Source organism: Adiantum capillus-veneris, chromosome 6 (assembly GCF_014529385.1).
Source record: "Adiantum capillus-veneris isolate H3 chromosome 6, ASM1452938v2, whole genome shotgun sequence".
NCBI classification, from domain to species: domain Eukaryota; kingdom Viridiplantae; phylum Streptophyta; class Polypodiopsida; order Polypodiales; family Pteridaceae; genus Adiantum; species Adiantum capillus-veneris.
The window spans coordinates 78,731,574-78,748,043 of NC_140936.1; the positions used below are offsets into that span (position 1 = coordinate 78,731,574).

Sequence of the window (16,470 nt, forward strand, 5' to 3'; positions counted from 1 at the left end):
ATCAGGCTCTCTGTGTCTGCGCAGCTCGAGCAAAAACAGACCCAAGCATCTCCGATTCTCGTACCGCATGACTCTGAAGAATGGTCCAAAGCCCTCTCTCAACAAGCAGTGGAAGTGGCTGCGTATCTCGTAGTAGACGGGGCAATGGCATGTGTAGTGCAACTCTGTGTCAAGCTCCAGGTCACACAGGAGGCATGTCCTGGCCTCTGCTGGTACTTTGCTGTATCTCCCAGTCTCGATCCGCAGCTGGTGTGAAGATGTGCGTATCTGGCCAATAGTACATCGTATCTCATGAGACAAGTGGGTGTCCATGTATCTGGGTCTCGTCACAAAACCATCCTCCGTAAGCTGTAGAAGATGCTCTCTGTAGAAATCCATCTTCGTGCCCAGCTCCTGTGCTGGCTGTATCTATGTCCTCGTGGTGTCTAGCTGAGTCAGGTCCTGGCGGATGAGCCTGGTGATATCGGACTGTGTGAGAGTCAGAGAGGGTGCATCCAATGAGTATTGGAAGGGGAGCAGTCTGTCTATGCTGAACCCATGCGCCTGAAACCATGATGTCATCTCCCCATACCAGCATGTTGTATCTCCCTGCATGGTTAACTATCGAGAGAACTCAAAGTGCAAGGCGAGCATATATGTTTCTAGGAAGTTCCCACATGCGGTGTATGAAGAAGACCGATCTGGTGAGCGTCTCAACCACTAGTGGCAGGGGTGGTGGGGGGGGGGGGGGGGGGGGGGGGGGGGGGGGTAGTTAGCTCTGCTCGGATAATGGCACGTGGTACTGAGGCCTTGGCTCTGATGAGCCGTGAGATCATAGAGACTAGTGGCTTCTCCATGTCCCCCATCCATCAGTGCGACCTGTCCTCCCATGATGGTCCAATGAAGGTCCCCAAATCTCAGCTCCATAGAGCAATGCAGAAGCCACCAGGGTGTCAAAGAGCCAGAGCTTCGTCCAAGGCTCCTTAAACTGAACATGTGAACACATCCTCTCCAATCTACCCAATGCTGCATGGGCTCTGGTCAATCTAGTCTCTGCTGCTCTTTTCAATGAAAATGTTGGTCCACTCAAAACCACTCCAAGGTAGGTGTAAGCATTTGTATACTCCACTGTGGGGTGGTATTAAATAACATGACCTTGGTTTTACTGACAAACAAACCACTTTCATGGGCAAACCTATGCAAAGCATCCAAGTGACGTTGCATCCCCTCCGGACAGTCGGAGATCAACACAATATCATCAGCATATAACAATAGTGGAATCCATGTTCCTCCCAGTTGTGCACCTCTATCACCATCTCTTTCAATGTAGTCAGAAACCTCATCCACATACATACCAAACAGAGTAGGAGAGAGCGGGCAACCCTCCTTCACCCCAATAGTGGAATGAACTGCTGTAGAGAGAGAGAGAGAGAGAGAGAGAGAGAGAGAGAGAGAGAGAGAGAGAGAGAGAGAGAGAGAGATCTGGGAAAGGCTCTCCATACTAATAACAATCTCCTCATACAAATGACCAAGGGTGGTCCGGCATAGAACTGACATGCCGAATGGATAGACCCGAGGACACATAACTACAATTGCCATTGACACTGTTGACAGCTCCTGCACACGAGACCACTGACATGGTCTCGACATGGACTACACCGATCTGCATCTCCTCCCGCTAACAGGGTGGATCTGGATAGAGAGGAATCAAAGCTCAAGGCTGCCGTCGTATGGCTGCCCTCTAGAGGGAGAAGGAATCCTCTACTCTCCTAGGCCTGCATCAGAGGTGATGTGCCTCTGCATGATATCATCCAGCGTAGGGATGCCCTGAGGAGAAAACGCTAGGCAGGGGTGCCTGCTGCCCACTGACTGACCGCGGTGTTGCTCAACTGCTGGGAGAGAAAACGCCAGGGCAGCATATGAAAAACGCTAGGGTTGAACTACCCCACCTGCCCTCTGCATCTTCTAGAGCTGCCCCCTAGGGGCGCCCTGTCACGGGGACGTGGCAACAGTTAACTATGTCACGAGGACGTGGCAACTGCTAACCTTAGTTGTTGGTTTCTTTCCAATGATTTTTGTTTTATGTTTGAGACCTTCTTTTTGAAGTAGCAAATGGCCGGACATTGTATGGCCAATGTGAACGGTTGTTTCACCCGCAGACGGGAAGTGGTCGGCACTGGAATTCGTATAGTAAGAGGATGTCTAGGCTCAAAGCAAGATCACATAGGTCCCCTCGTCGCACTTAGCAAGTTGGTGGATACTAGGAAGTGAACTCAATAAAGGCACAAAATCAAGGTGGGACTACCAACAGAATGTATCCGACAATTGGGCCACATTGCACTTTTGGATCATAAAACACTAAAATATACAGCATCATTTACTGAAAATGTATTGCAAAGTCAAGCAAACCACCAAGGAAAAAAACCTGTAAGGAATGTGCTGATGTGAGGTTGAATCTCTATATTTCTTGGCTAGACCAAAGTCAATGATGTAAACCTGCAACAAATATATAGACATATCTTTGAACACAACTTGTAATGACCTTATTTTTCTTCAAATAACTTAAGTTTCTGGATTTTTCATTTGCCTGATTTGCTCTCCTCCCAAGTCCCATTAAAAAATTGTCAGGCTTGATATCCCGATGAAGAAAGCTTTTTGAATGTACATATTCAATCCTGTTAATCTGATACAGCATACATCCAGGTTCAAAAGTATTATAAATGATTTCATTCCGTGAAAATAAGCAAACCATCAAGAGCATAAACAGAACAGATCCAACATACCAATTGATCTGCAAGCATCAACGCTGTCTTCAGAGAAAATTTTCTGCTACAGAAGTTGAAAAGATCCTCCAAGCTTGGGCCCAGTAAATCAAGCACTAGCACATTATAATCCCCTTCCACGCCACTCCATCTTATGTTGGGAACACCAGCTGTGATCATCAGTTGCAAAAATCTTGAGACTTTTCTCATCAAGAAAAACCTTGTTCAGAAATAGCAATTTCAAAAAGGTGATGTATGGAAAGTATCTTACTGCCCCCTTGTAATATCCTGTAAAGCTTTGACTCATACATCAACTGGGGGTGCTTTGTTTTTACGCTTTCCTGAAAATTGTATAGCACTAGTTAATGAACTTCAATAAATTACATGTCATCTTAACCGCTATACGATCAAGCATGCTCTTATAAATCTAAACAATGTAGAAGACCGAAATCACTTATCGACGCTTCGCAAATCCACAACAGCACAGTGTACATTTTGACAAATCAAAAGTAGACTTGGAACCCTGTTTGAAACATATCCTTAGATATATCCAGGAGAAGCCTAGATTCGCCTATGAAGAAAACTGAAGTCATAGACTCAGGCTATCAATAATCACCAACAAACCCAGTCGGATCTTTAGTGCCTTGGCTTGTCAACAGTTTGTGACATAGACACTTCTAATAATCCAAAAGCCTCAAGGTAGCTCAAAACTCAAGAAAATTTGTCCTCCCCCTTCCACTTTGCAACGAGAGCCACAAAGTGCCCTTGACCAAATCCTCCGGTGGACCTAGCTAACCTTCCTATCCTTTTGTTGTGCCCTATGACCTGTTAGTAGTGCCATTGGCCTCCCCTATCCACTTGGCACTTCAATCTGGATCATCCGAATTCTTTGATGAACCATCGGTAAATTCCCTTGCTTCGTCGGAACCCTTGGATGAACTATTTGCTGATTCTCTTACTTCTTCGGGATTCTCTGATGAAATTTCATCCCGTTCCCTTGGTTCTTTCTTTTCCATGGAAGACTCTTGCCCCGTTGAGGTGGACACTGGCTTGTCCATAGGATAGGTCAATGACCTGGCATGCATACCAAAAACTTGCTTGGCATGTCCCATAAGTCTCTCAATGGAGTCAGACTTCTGTTGCAGACAATACCGTTGAATCTCTTTTGGCAAACCACAGCAAAACCGCTCAATCTAGTCCTTCAAAGCAATCCTCTAAAACAAGGACACTCGAAACTAGGTATCCGAAAACCTATGGCAGTAGTCATCCAAAGTGCCTTTCTTAATCATTCTCAGATCATGCCAAGCCATGATGACATCTTCGTATCCTTCCGTTATCCGTGCAAAAGTGAAAACTCTCTAGAATTTTACTCGCTTCTTAGGTGCTTCTCTACGCAACAACAGAGTAGACGACCATATCAGTGCACTTCCTTTCAAGTAAGATGCCAAACTTCACACCTTGGAGCGTTTCAAGAAATGACCTCCCGAGAAGGCGACGTGCAACAAGACGGGGCACCACGTGCCAATGGAAAAGAATAAACTGAACAACTTTAAGCACTTCAAATAACAACTGAACTGAAAGAGATGCACGACATACGAGATGGGGAGTGGCGGAGTTCCACCCCAAGAAGCATTGGCCCCAAACCTTGGCACCCCTTTCAATATTTCTTTATATTGCTTCAACATGGTACAACTCTCATGGCTCTGCTTTGCATCTCCCGCAAGTAGATTGCCAGAGTGAGAGCCCATGGGTCATATTTAAAGGCCCCTTGGCCTATAAAAGCAATTTACATGAAAAGCTTCAAGTTCTAAAAGCATCTGGTTCCAAAAGGTACCATCAGCATAAAATGTGAAAATCCGTGTTGATGCCACGTTAGCAACCTACAACGCAATTCACGGACGTTCGTACAACTGCCACGTCATCAACCCAGCATCACAATTCACGGAGCATCCGTACAACAATTGCCACGACATCAATTGGGCACAGTGGGTCTTTGTGGGGGTGTCTAAATTTATTTTAACCAGTAACTAGGGGCCCAGTCGGACGGGGTTCCATAAGTTGGACAGTCTTTGAAATACCCCACTTGGCGAAGATCTGTAAGTTGGTGAGAACTCCTTTTGCTGCTTCTACTTCTTTTGATGCTGCTTCTTAGTAGGGTTTAGACCCCTCCGCCGCGATCTGTAGGTTGGCTCCATTCTTCAGTGGTTTGTGACATCCCCCCCTCTTGAGAGAAGAGTAATCATCCGCGATTACAACATATCTACAAAACAACTCAAGTTAGCTCAAAAATAATAAGTTTTCTCATTCAAGATCGGAGCTCTTGATATGCTCAATCCTCGGATTCCCAGAAAAATGTCATCAAATGAGTATATTCTCACTCCAAATCGGAGCTATTGATACTCTAGCGTAGCAAAATTAGCCTCATACACAACACGTGTTAATTTTTGTAACGGGTGTCTTAATGTACTAATAATTACATACCCAACCAATCTCGTCCAATTAGGAATATATTCAATAGTTGGCACATCACAATGTAACACAAATGCTCACATATGCATGTTACAAGACACAACAAACAGTGTCAAAAGACTGTGTGGCAACCACTGATCTTAGTTGTTGGTTTCTTTTCCTTGATTTTTATTTAATTTTTGGAACCCTTTTTTGAAGTCACAAATGGCCAGACATTGTGTGGCCAGTGTGAAACGGTCGACGGCCGAGAGTTTCACCCGCCGTTGAGAAGGGCAGGTCGCCACAAGATGGTCGGGTCAATCGGCACTAAAATTTGAGCAGTAAAAGCGTGTCTAGGCTCAGTTCATAGTCATTTAGGCCCCTCACTACACTTTATAAGTCAGTTGGTACTAGGAATTTAACTCAAAAGAGGCAAAGTGGACACATGGCGGCTCCAGGTTGAATTGCCAGCCTCATCCTAAGATGAGACGCCCAATTTGAGAGTGGGTGCACGTGATCACAACTGTAATGGAAAGCTTGCCTTCTCCCTTATCTTATGTAGCACGATGATTCTGCTCTCGTGCATCTCTTTCCCCTTTCAATACAGAATCGTGATGTCCCCCTCGAGGGCTTTTCATCTGTATGTACAGTTATGTGGGTTCATGCGCGTTGCCTGAGCAAGAGCCACTTGCAGAGGTACTGGATTAGCAAATTGCTAATCCTCTGCAGGTACAGGTGAATTCGGAAAGATTTCACGCGAGAAATCTCGCCCGATTCAAAGGGCAAGTATCCCTACGAGTGTGGGAGCTCGAGAGCTTGAAGTCGGCACGTGATACGGAGCCCGAAACAGTAAAGTACAGCCTGCCGAGTATGTTTGCAGCCTTAGGGTTTTGATCCTAATTGATCCCTAATACCCCTAGGAGCTTCAGGGAAGCAAGGGGATTGCTACACAAGTGTTCTAGTGCATTTTCGGGGCAAAAAACAAAGAAATCTGTGTGCTGCAGATTCTCGCCACGATTGGGAAAGTGCTCGTATGCGCAGAGAAAGTCACCTTTTGCATGGGGATTTTGTATGTGAAGCCTCCTACTGCAATTATGCTGCCAAAATTGGGCTAGAGTAGGCCAATTTTAGCCCGGTGAAAGCGGGACAGCTCGTAGGAACTTGCAAGTTTTCTCCCAACTTTTCAAAACAATAAAGAAATACCAAAAGTGTAATGTGCAGTGGAAGTGAATGATGGTGAATGGCTCAGGATGAGTGATCAGTGCTGCTCAAGATTCCTTTTACTTAATGGAAGGGAGAGCCTTCCATGCTTCATGAAAGAATGTGCTATGACCAAAACAAGAGAGTGGAATGAAAATTGTGAGTGAGTGCACGAGAGTGCTAGAGAGAGAGAGAGAGAGAGAGAGAGAGAGAGAGAGAGAGAGAGAGAACACCAGATGGGGTCCCAAACCCCCCTCCAAGGGCCCCCCTCTCTATTGCTAGAGAGGTATTTGCTTTAGATTGCACATAGTACAATGCTTCTAGACGCTAAGGTACTTGATGATGCCGATGTTGACGACGATGTCGACGACGACAATGGTGATTGAGACGATGACGACGATGGTGTTGTCATCAAGTCCGGGATCTGCGATGCTAATGGCTAAAATCTGAAAACGCTAGGTCATGCTGATGGAATCTGCAACTGTGGAGGTGCTACGGGGCTGATCTGCAACCGCCGGAGTCGTGCAAGGGATGGAAATGCAAAATGCTGGCTGATCTGGGCTGGAATTGCAAAACGCTGGCTGATCTGGGCTGAATCTGCAAAACGCTGGCTCGTTGAGCAATGAAAACGCAAGGCTGATCTAGGTTTGGGTGGTCGATGCAGCGAGGATCTGCAATAGGAGTGCCCGTTCTCGCAAGGCTAAGGGCTGAAACTGAAAAGGCTGGTTTGTTGATGCAAAAACGCTACGGATTGGTCTTGAGAAAAAACGTTGGAGAGGCCTTAGGGTGCTGCCGATCTGCGGGTGCCTGCCCTCCTTGTGCTCTCTCATTCTTTTGCTTCTACTGAGTGTCCGATGGGTTTCTCTTATAGTTCCTTTCGCCATTTGCCCTACCTTCATTTCAACAAGGGTAAATGAAAAGTCACTTATTATTAATCAACGACCTATAAGAGGTGTTGCATACGCGAGGTCGGAAACTGGGTTCTTGCGGTGGAAAATGCTCGTGTTGGGTACTGGATCTTGATGCTAATGATCATGTTATAGGCAATCAGAGGGTATGCAGCTACTCTAAGTGCTTGGACATGCACGGCCTGCACACAGGCTCACAAAGGTGCCAGAACACTTCCTAGGCTACGTAAACCCTAGAAGTAGGAACAGCTTGTCCACATGCACATAGCGTTAGATGCGCACATAACATTCCCCCCTTTTCAAGGTGAGATATTGGGATCAAACTGTATGGTGTCGGTAGAGTGCGCCAACAACTCCTGGAATCCTGCGAAGTACGCCCACTCTGCTGTGTGGCTTGAGCGATACTTGAACTTCATGAAGGTTTGCAATGCTTGCTTCTTTGAGCCATGCCAAAAGCGACACAAAATGATATGTTGCGGCTCCAATGTTTCAACTTTGTCTACGGTTGTGGTTCCACCTTCTTCAAGAATCTTCGATGAGGCAAAGTCCTGAAACCACTTCAAACACAAAACCATTATCATATCCGTTTCATGTAGAGTGACTCGAAAAATACTTTTCTCCCTAAATGATTGTGCATGCAATGCAGATGAACAAACGTTCAATAGAATGATGGATCGGATTTTCCGCCCGCATCAAAAGTTTGTCGGTACATTCTTTGACGACATGATAGTCTAGACACTCAAAGAATAAAAAGGATCATAGGCGTCACTTGACCATTGACTTCGAAGAGCTATGCAATCATAGGTTGCTTGTTAATCCTAAGAAAAGTGAGTTCTTCTTGGAAGAGATTCACTTTCTTCGCCACATAGTGTCAAAGGATGGTCTTCGAATGGATCTTGCCAAGGTTGAAGCAATTAGGACATGGCCAAATTTGAAGACTGTGCATGATGTCCGTAGCTTCTTGGGCTAGTTTGAGAGATCAAATGCTTTTGGAACTTGCAACTTTTCATGTACTACTTTTAGGCCTAGAGCCTATATAAGAATTACTAGGGCCTCTCTCCCTTGGATTAGCTTGGGAGCACTGAGCAGAGAGAGGACCCTTGGACATTGTACTTTCCTCAAAAATTAATATAAAAATAAATACCGAAAGGGGTGCCAGACTTTGGGGCCAATATCTGTAAGCACGGAACTATGCCGGGCCGTGTCATATCTCTTTAAGTGTGATTAAGTTTATTAAGTGATTTTAAGTTGTTCTCGTGTGTGTCGTGCCAGATTCCCAACTTGGGGTGTCCAAGTCTGTTAGAGTGGTATCAGAGCTCGGTCGATTTTCCTTCTACGGAAAATCCGATCCCTTCTACCGCGACATACATGGATTCAATCGACGAATCTCACAAGGAGTAGAATGTGGCACCTGACCATTCAGATTCAAGTGAAAACACGAAAGATTCGAATGGACGACACCCACCTTCTGTCGACTCGAGAGAAGAATACGGGCCATTCCCACCTACGGGATATGAGCGAGTGGAGATGCAGCATCAACAACAGGTTGATGTTTGTGATCGGCAGATGCTCCGGTATTCAAAAGATCCCCGGTATGTGACATTTTTGACCATGCACCCGATCGATAAAGTGCATTCTCAATGGGGTATAGCCATCAACTCACCTCTGAAGCCAACTTTGAAGAAAACACCTACTCCGCGGGTGTATACAAAGGATGAACTAAGCGCGGGTCAACCGGCTCTTGAAGACCAAGAAGCAGCCGAAGAGACATAGTCCAGCAGCAGATTACCCTGGCTACTTGGGTCACAAGTCTACTTTTGCAAATGCACAAAAGACAGAAGTGCGTACGCTTTTGAGGGTGTTTCCAGTTCATCCTCATCTTCTTCACCGAAGATCTCGAAAATATTTAGACAGTTCTAAGGAGGAGTTGCTCTCTTTTGAGAGTTCAGAGTCTCTGTCACCAGCGTGTGACTACTATCTATCCTTTTTGTTGATTTCTTTCTTATTATCTATTTACTTTCACTTTTTGGAAACACCCCTCGGGAAATCTAACTGCCCTGCATTGCATAGCTAGTGTGGAACTGTCCAGAGGGAGTCCAGGCCTGAGGGCAAGAGAGCACTAAGGTTGCACAAGGACTATGGTTAGCCAAGTGGGGTCATTGACTAGCCAAAGTGGAATCCTTTGCTACAGAGGCTACATTTCAGTTCTGGATGTGGCCGCAGTGTACAAAGAGGGTCGGATGACCTAGAAAGATACAATGGCAGCATCTCCTAAAATTTAGGGAACTGCTATTTTGGGACCTGAAAATGTGTTGACGTCATTACCTCCGGAATGACAAGGGGAACATTTTCTTACTCTGCCGTGAAGTCAACTGGGCAACCGGTTGGGAGATTTTTAGGCGGCAACCCCGAAACGGGAAAATGCGTATAAATGTGCCAAGTGGCACCTTCTGGTGCACTTGCCTCATGCAACAAGAAGTGGCGCTGAATTTAGGAGGGGGAGAGCCTCATTTTCAGATTTGTCACAGGTTAAGAGCTATGGAGTGCTTGCTTTCCCTCTTATGTACAGTGCGGTGCCAGGAGTGATGCCCTGCACGCTACGCACTGCCCTCTCTCTCCTCTTTGGCAGTATGTTATGCCCCTCTAGTGGGCTCTTCATTTGACCAATGTACAGTTGTGTGGGTTCATGCGCGATTGCCGAGGCAAGAGCCTCTTGCACAGGTACTGGATTAGCTAGCGGCTAATTCCCCCCGCAGGTACAGGTGAATTCGGAGAGGTTTCACGCCAAAAATCTCGTCCGATTCAAAGGGCAAGTAGCCCTACAAGTGCGGGAGCTCGAGGACTTGCTACGGATGCGACCGGCACGCGAAACGGAGCCCGAAACAGTAAATTACAGCCTGCTGTGTATTTTTGCAGGTTTAGGGTTTTGGCCCTAAACGGACCCTAATACCCCCAGGAGGTTCGGGGACGCAAGGGGACCGCTGTACAGGTGATCTGGCGCATTTTCAGGGCTGAAAACAGAGAATTCAGCGTGCTGCAGATTCTCGCCAGGTTTTGCAAAGTGCCCGTATGCGTCGGGAAAGTCATTCAATGCGTGGGAATACTGACTGTGAAGGGTTCTAGTACAGTTATGCTGCCGAAATCGGGCTGGAACAGTGGAAATGCAGCCGAGTTTGTGCGGGGCAGCTTGTAGGGAACCACAGCGTTTATTCCCTCTTTTGAACAATAAAGAAATACCGAAAGGGGCGCCTAAGTTAGGGGCCAATCTGGTGTCCGTCTACTCATACAGGTAAATAGACGACTAATAATGGGTGAAAGCTAAATCAAGGTTTGAAGTAAAGTCTACCGCCCTTTTTGGATTGAACAGGCCGGTTACAGTCTCGGACTCCGACGAACAGATGTTTCACTCTAAGAGGAAGCACTTTTACAGAGCCAACCGATATGACTTTCTCGGGGACAAGAGCAAGAAGACCAAAGATTTCAAGGAAGGTGGACAAGCCCTAAAGTTTAATACTTTTTCGGGCTTTCGAGACACTCATAGAGCCCTCGTCTTTATTCAACAGTTCGACATAGCTTATTCTGGAGGGCCCTATTCATAGCACTCCAAGGTCGGGAGAGCAACATCTTTGCTGAAGGGAAACGCACAAACATGGCGGTCCACCTTATTGTTACGAAAGGAAGCGTGAACAAAGTGGATGCAATTCAAGCTACTCTTATTGGCTCACCCAAGAGTACGAACGTGATGTAATCACTGCTTAGAATCATCTTCGAATGACCAAGGAAAATACTTTAGATATCTAGTGCCAGAGAATTTGGGATACTTTTCTATGGGCCTCATCTTTTAAAAAGATCACCTTTAAGCAATAGATCGAGCGATTTTGTTGTGGTGTACCCAAAGAGATCTGAGACTAGTTTTTATTTGCACAAGTCCGGTTCTGTACAACAACTAATGGGACATGCTAAGCAAGGGTTTGCAATGCATGCGGGTACGCTAACATATCCAACTGATCAACTTTTGACAACAAGGACCAGACAAAATTTGAATAAAGGTAACAGAAGAAGATGAAAGCTTCAGAAAAAGAAACACACATGTCCCCAATTGACAAAGGAAGAGCGAGTTGAGTATCTTAAAGAGGGGAAGTGTTTCGGATGTGGAGAACATGGGCATGTGTTGGCACGATGTGTTACAAACTGCTGACGTGTCAAAGCCTAAAGAATGGAGCCAACTTACAGATGTGGCGAAGGGGCCTAAACTGTCCCAAAGTGATGATGTGGCTGCCCGAGAGCAAAAACCCTAACCCTAATTTCTGCCAAAAACCCTAACTGCTGAAACCCTAATTCTGGAAACCCTAACCATAAAACCTGCAACCCTAATTATACTGCCAAAAACCCTAAAATTGTAGAAACCCTAACCCTAACCCTAAGGGCAGCAAGGAGATTTCCGCGTTTTGCGCTGGCTGATGACGTGGCAGGCTGTACGGATTTCCATGATTTACGCTGGCAACTTTTTGGCTTTGCTTTTGGACCAGAAGCTTTTCAGTTTTAAAGGTTTTTCACTGTAATTGCTTTTTAGGCCAAGGGCCTTTAAATATGAGGTTAGGGCTCATTCTCTGGCATGCTTCCTGGCGAAGGTGCAGAGTTTGGAGTACAAGCTTGTACTGTGTTGATGCAATATAAAGAAATACCGAAAGGGGCGCCAAGGTTTGGAGCCAATACTCTCGGGGGTGGAATTCTACCACTCCGTGTCGCGTGTCGTCTCTCTCTCTCTCAATTTTGTACTTATTGAAGTGCTAAAAGTGTACTCAGTCTGTTCTTTTCTACTGGCACGTGGTGCCCGTCTTGTGATAGTGGTATCAGAGCATCAGGCGTGTGCTTTTCTGAAAGCATACCGGTCCTACAAAAGAGCAGACAGAGCTATTGGAATTTTATTCAGGCGTGTGCTTTTCTGAAAGCATACCGGTCCTACAAAAGAGGAGACAGAGCTATTGGAATTTTATTTGAGGTATCTTGGCCCTCCAACCCGGACTTTTATTTGAGGTATCTTGGCCGTCCAAACCGGACTTATTAGCTCACCACCCTTACTTCATCGCGCATCGGGCGCGCTCCCGTCTTCACAGTTCATGTCTTACAGGGCATAAGCCATAAAGATCACTTGCAAAGAAGGATCTGATATTTGTTTCGAGTCACTGTTTTTCTCAAAAGCACTGCCATGCAGATGTTGATGTCTATAGCTACCAAGCCGCACACTCCAAGTACTTGGCAAGCTTTCAAGAAAAATTTTGTCCGAAGTTATATGGTCTGATATCTTTCTTCGGAGTGCAACTTCTGGCAGAGTGGGGTATCCTAAAATGCTTGCCATGGAAAACCCTAGCAGATTATAACTTGAAATTTCTCGACATCTCTCAGTAGACGTCTCTTCACGAGGAGATGACCTTAGAGGTTCGTTGTGATTGCTATCTCTTGGGACTACCATTGCCACCATAGAAACATTGTTTGTTCAAGAGCTGATGGACCATGCTGTGCTCGGCTACGACCTCATGGAAGAAACCTAACCCTAATTTTTGGTGAAAGTTTCAAGATGAAAAGTGAGTCGGCTTTTCGAGCTCGAATGATGTCGAGATTGCTTTTTAAGTTTGAGTTCTGTTTGATCTTGTTTGGTGATCCTATTTGGAATTTGTTTGAAATGGATGGTTTCTGTTTTGAACCTGTTTTGGTGCCGATTTGAATTGTGTGACTCTGGTTTCAATGATTGGTGATTTTACTCCCAGGTGGAGAAGTGAGAAATACTGTTTTGGTATTGTTTGAACCTCAGAACGACGCAGGCCGATGCCTGGGGAGCGTTTCGTTGTATGTTTGAAAACCTCGGAACGACGCAAGCCGATGCCTGGGGAGCGTTCCGTTGTATGCTAGAAAACCTCCGAACGAAGCAGGCCGACGCCTGGGGAGCGTTTGGTTGTATGCTTGAACCTCCAAGCGACGCAGACTGCGGTCTGGGGAGCGTTTGGTTGTATAGTCTTTCGAGCTCATGACCCGAGCCTTTTTAGGTTATTTGCGAGGGGAGTGACGAGGTAGTCGTTGAGTAGCTTCATACCGCAGACCGTTTGTCTCGGGGAAGTGCTCAACGGCACTATTTGTTGTGTCTTGTAACATGCATATGTAAGCATTTGTGTTGCATTGTGATGTGCCAATTACTGAATATTCCTAATTGGATGAGATTACCTGGGTATGTAATTTTAGTGCATCAAGACACCCGTGGAAAATCAGTACGGTCTGGGTGTGATGGCTAATTTTACTACATCGGAATATCAAGAGTTCCGATCTGGACAAAAGGAGAAGCTAACTCCTTGATCAAAAGAGCAGAAAGAAGAAGCTAACTCCTTGATCAAAAGAGCAAACTGATTGTCCCTCAGAATGACCCTCGGAAATTTTTGAGCTAACTTGAGTTGTTTTGCAGATATGCTGTAATCGCGGACGAACGCTCTCTTTCAAGAAGGGGAGATGTAACAAAGTTCAAACTGCTAAGCCTAAAGAATGGAGCCAACTTACAGATGTGGCGGAGGGGCCTAAACTGTCACAAAGTGATGACATGGCTGCCCAAGTGCAGAAACCCTAACCCTAATTTCTGCCAAAAACCCTAACTGCTGAAACCCTAATTCTGAAAACCCTAACCCTAAAACTTGCAAACCCTAATTCTAGAAACCCTAAATTTAAAAACTTCACACTCTAATTCTACTGCTAGAAACCCTAAAACTGCAAAAACCCTAACCCTAAACCTAAGGGCAACAGGGAGATTTCCACGTTTTGCACTGGCTAATGACGTGGCAAGCTGTACGGATTTCCGTGATTTACGCTGGCTGCTTTTTGGCTTTGCTTTTGAATCAGAAGCTTTTGAGTTTTGAAGGCTTTTCACTGTAATTGCTTTTTAGGCCAAGGGCCTTTAAATATGAGGTTAGGGCTCATTCTCTGGCATGCTTCCTGGCGAAGGTGCAGAGTTTGGAGTACCGGCTTGTACTGTGTTGATGCAATATAAAGAAATACCGAAAAGGCGTCAAGGTTTGGGGCCAATACTCTTTGGGATGGAATTCCGCCACTCCGTGTCGCGTGTCGTCTCTCTCTCTCAGTTTTGTATTTATTTAAGTGCTAAATGTATGCTCAGTCTGTTCTTTTCTATTGGCACGTGATGCCCGTCTTGTGACACGATATACCTAGATGAATCCAGGATAAGCCCAGATTCACCCTTCAAGGAAAGTGCAAGGTATAGACCCATGGTAGTCACCCACAAGACGATATAACCATCAGCTCCGTCATGCATAATATTGACTAAATACCACGACATCCCCACTAACTGTAAGGTGCAGCGGAATGAATGTTGTATTTTCTCAAGATTAGTGATCTTTATTGCTCAAGGTTCCTTTTAGTCCTTCGGGAAAGAGAGAGCTTTCCATCTTATGGAGAGTGCTATGATCACGAACAAAGTGAGTGGATATTGTGTGTGCAAGTGAATGAGACTGAGAGAAGGAGAGAGAAGAGATACAACACCCGAGAGGTTGTAAAACCCTCCTCCGAAGGCCCCACTATCGTCAGCGAGAGTGGTCTACTTTGATTGCACAAAGGTGTACAATGCGTATGTAATGGACTGATGCAAGTTGGACTATGCCGATGACGATGACGGTGATGACGACGACGACTTGATGGCTGAAATCTGTGATCTTCTAATCGCTGAATTCGGGGACTGTCTTGGTGGCTGAAAATGACTGTTTTGGCTGCGTTTTCTTGGGCTAAAGTTGGAGGGACCTCTGCAACCAATCTAGGGGGGAATCTGCTACTGTTGATCTGCTGAAAACTGCGTCTTTCAAAGGCTGAAATCCTGCTGCAAAAACTCTACTAAAAGCTGAGATATGCTGGCGTTTTTGACTGATGTCGTTAGGGGTCTGCTGAGGATGGAAACGTTGATGATCTGCTTGAGTAGGCTGGCGTTTTTGGCTGAAAACGCTGAGGGTATGCTGTGGATTCTAGCGTTAGTAAAAGCTGAAAAACGCTGAGGTGGTCAGGAGGGAAAACGCTATGCTTGATGCCTTCTGATGATGCTACATACTGGGGGAAAACCGCCAAGAAAGGGAAGCTTCTATGGCGATGGCTGATGCTCTGTGAAAACGCCAAGGAAGTGGGAGGTATGGCGATGGTAACTGATGGGGGTGCTTAGGGGGGGTACTGCTGAGAAGTTGCCTGTTGAGCGGGAAGCTCCTGCTGCCTCTTCTGCCAGAAAGTGCTAACTTGGGTTTGCTTATATATTAACTTAGCAAAATTGCCCTACCTACTTTTGTTGGAAAGTCACTTAAAGATAATAAGTGAAAATAACCAATAAATAGGAAAATAGGCTAAATGCATTGGAAAATTCCCCTGACTGATGCTAATGGATTCTGATGGGAATTCCGATGATCATGTTGTGTGCAACCGGAGGATATGCATCTATGCTAAGTGACTGGGCATGCACGGTCTACGAATAGACTCACAAAAGTGCCAGATCACTGCTAATCTAGACTTGACTGAACTGACTGAACCCTGCTGTGGTGTAGCTTGTCCACGAACACATAGGGTTGGGATGTGTCACGTGACATCCCCTCCTTTTCAAAGTGAGGTACTGGTATCGAACTGTATGGCGTCGAGGGAGATCGCCAACAACATCCGGAATCCTGGAAGGGACTCTTTGCCAGCCCACTCTGATGTGTGGGTAGTGCGATACTTGAACTTCATAAAGGTCTGCAACGCTTGCTTCTTTGGGCCGCGCCGAAAGCGACACAAAGTCGTTTGAATCTCCTTTCTTGCGTCAACTTTGTCTAGAAATCTGCTTCTTTCTTCTTCAAGAATCTCCATGGCTGAAAATTCCTGAAACCATCTCCAACACAAAACCATGAACATACCCATTCCATGTAAAGTGAAGGAAAAAAATCTTGTCTTCTCTAAAGACTGTGCATGCAACGTAGATGAACAAATAGACGGAGTGACAACCCCTTCATCAAACACATGCAAACAATGAGGTCGAATCTTTTCTATTTGATCGAAATCAATCAACTGTTGCAAATCACAATGGAAATGCCTATACTTGGTGCTCATACAATCATGTGCTCTTTGTCATGCCAAGGAAGAGACATGGAATGCGACTTCCTGACATA

General features: G+C 45.6%; 1 protein-coding gene across 2 annotated transcripts in view; it reads right to left on the reverse strand.

Annotated features, from left to right (window-relative positions):
- Positions 1-16,470, reverse strand: part of LOC147455750 (casein kinase 1-like protein 12) — a 75,923-nt gene that overhangs the window by 36,706 nt on the left and 22,747 nt on the right. For both annotated transcript variants that reach the window (XM_086514433.1, XM_086514434.1), the window contains 4 exons: positions 3,013-3,082; positions 2,763-2,911; positions 2,567-2,662; positions 2,405-2,475 (listed from right to left, as the gene is read on the reverse strand). In XM_086514433.1, the coding sequence (XP_086370559.1) occupies positions 2,405-2,475; positions 2,567-2,662; positions 2,763-2,911; positions 3,013-3,082 (386 nt within the window). The remainder of the gene's footprint in view (positions 1-2,404; positions 2,476-2,566; positions 2,663-2,762; positions 2,912-3,012; positions 3,083-16,470) is intronic.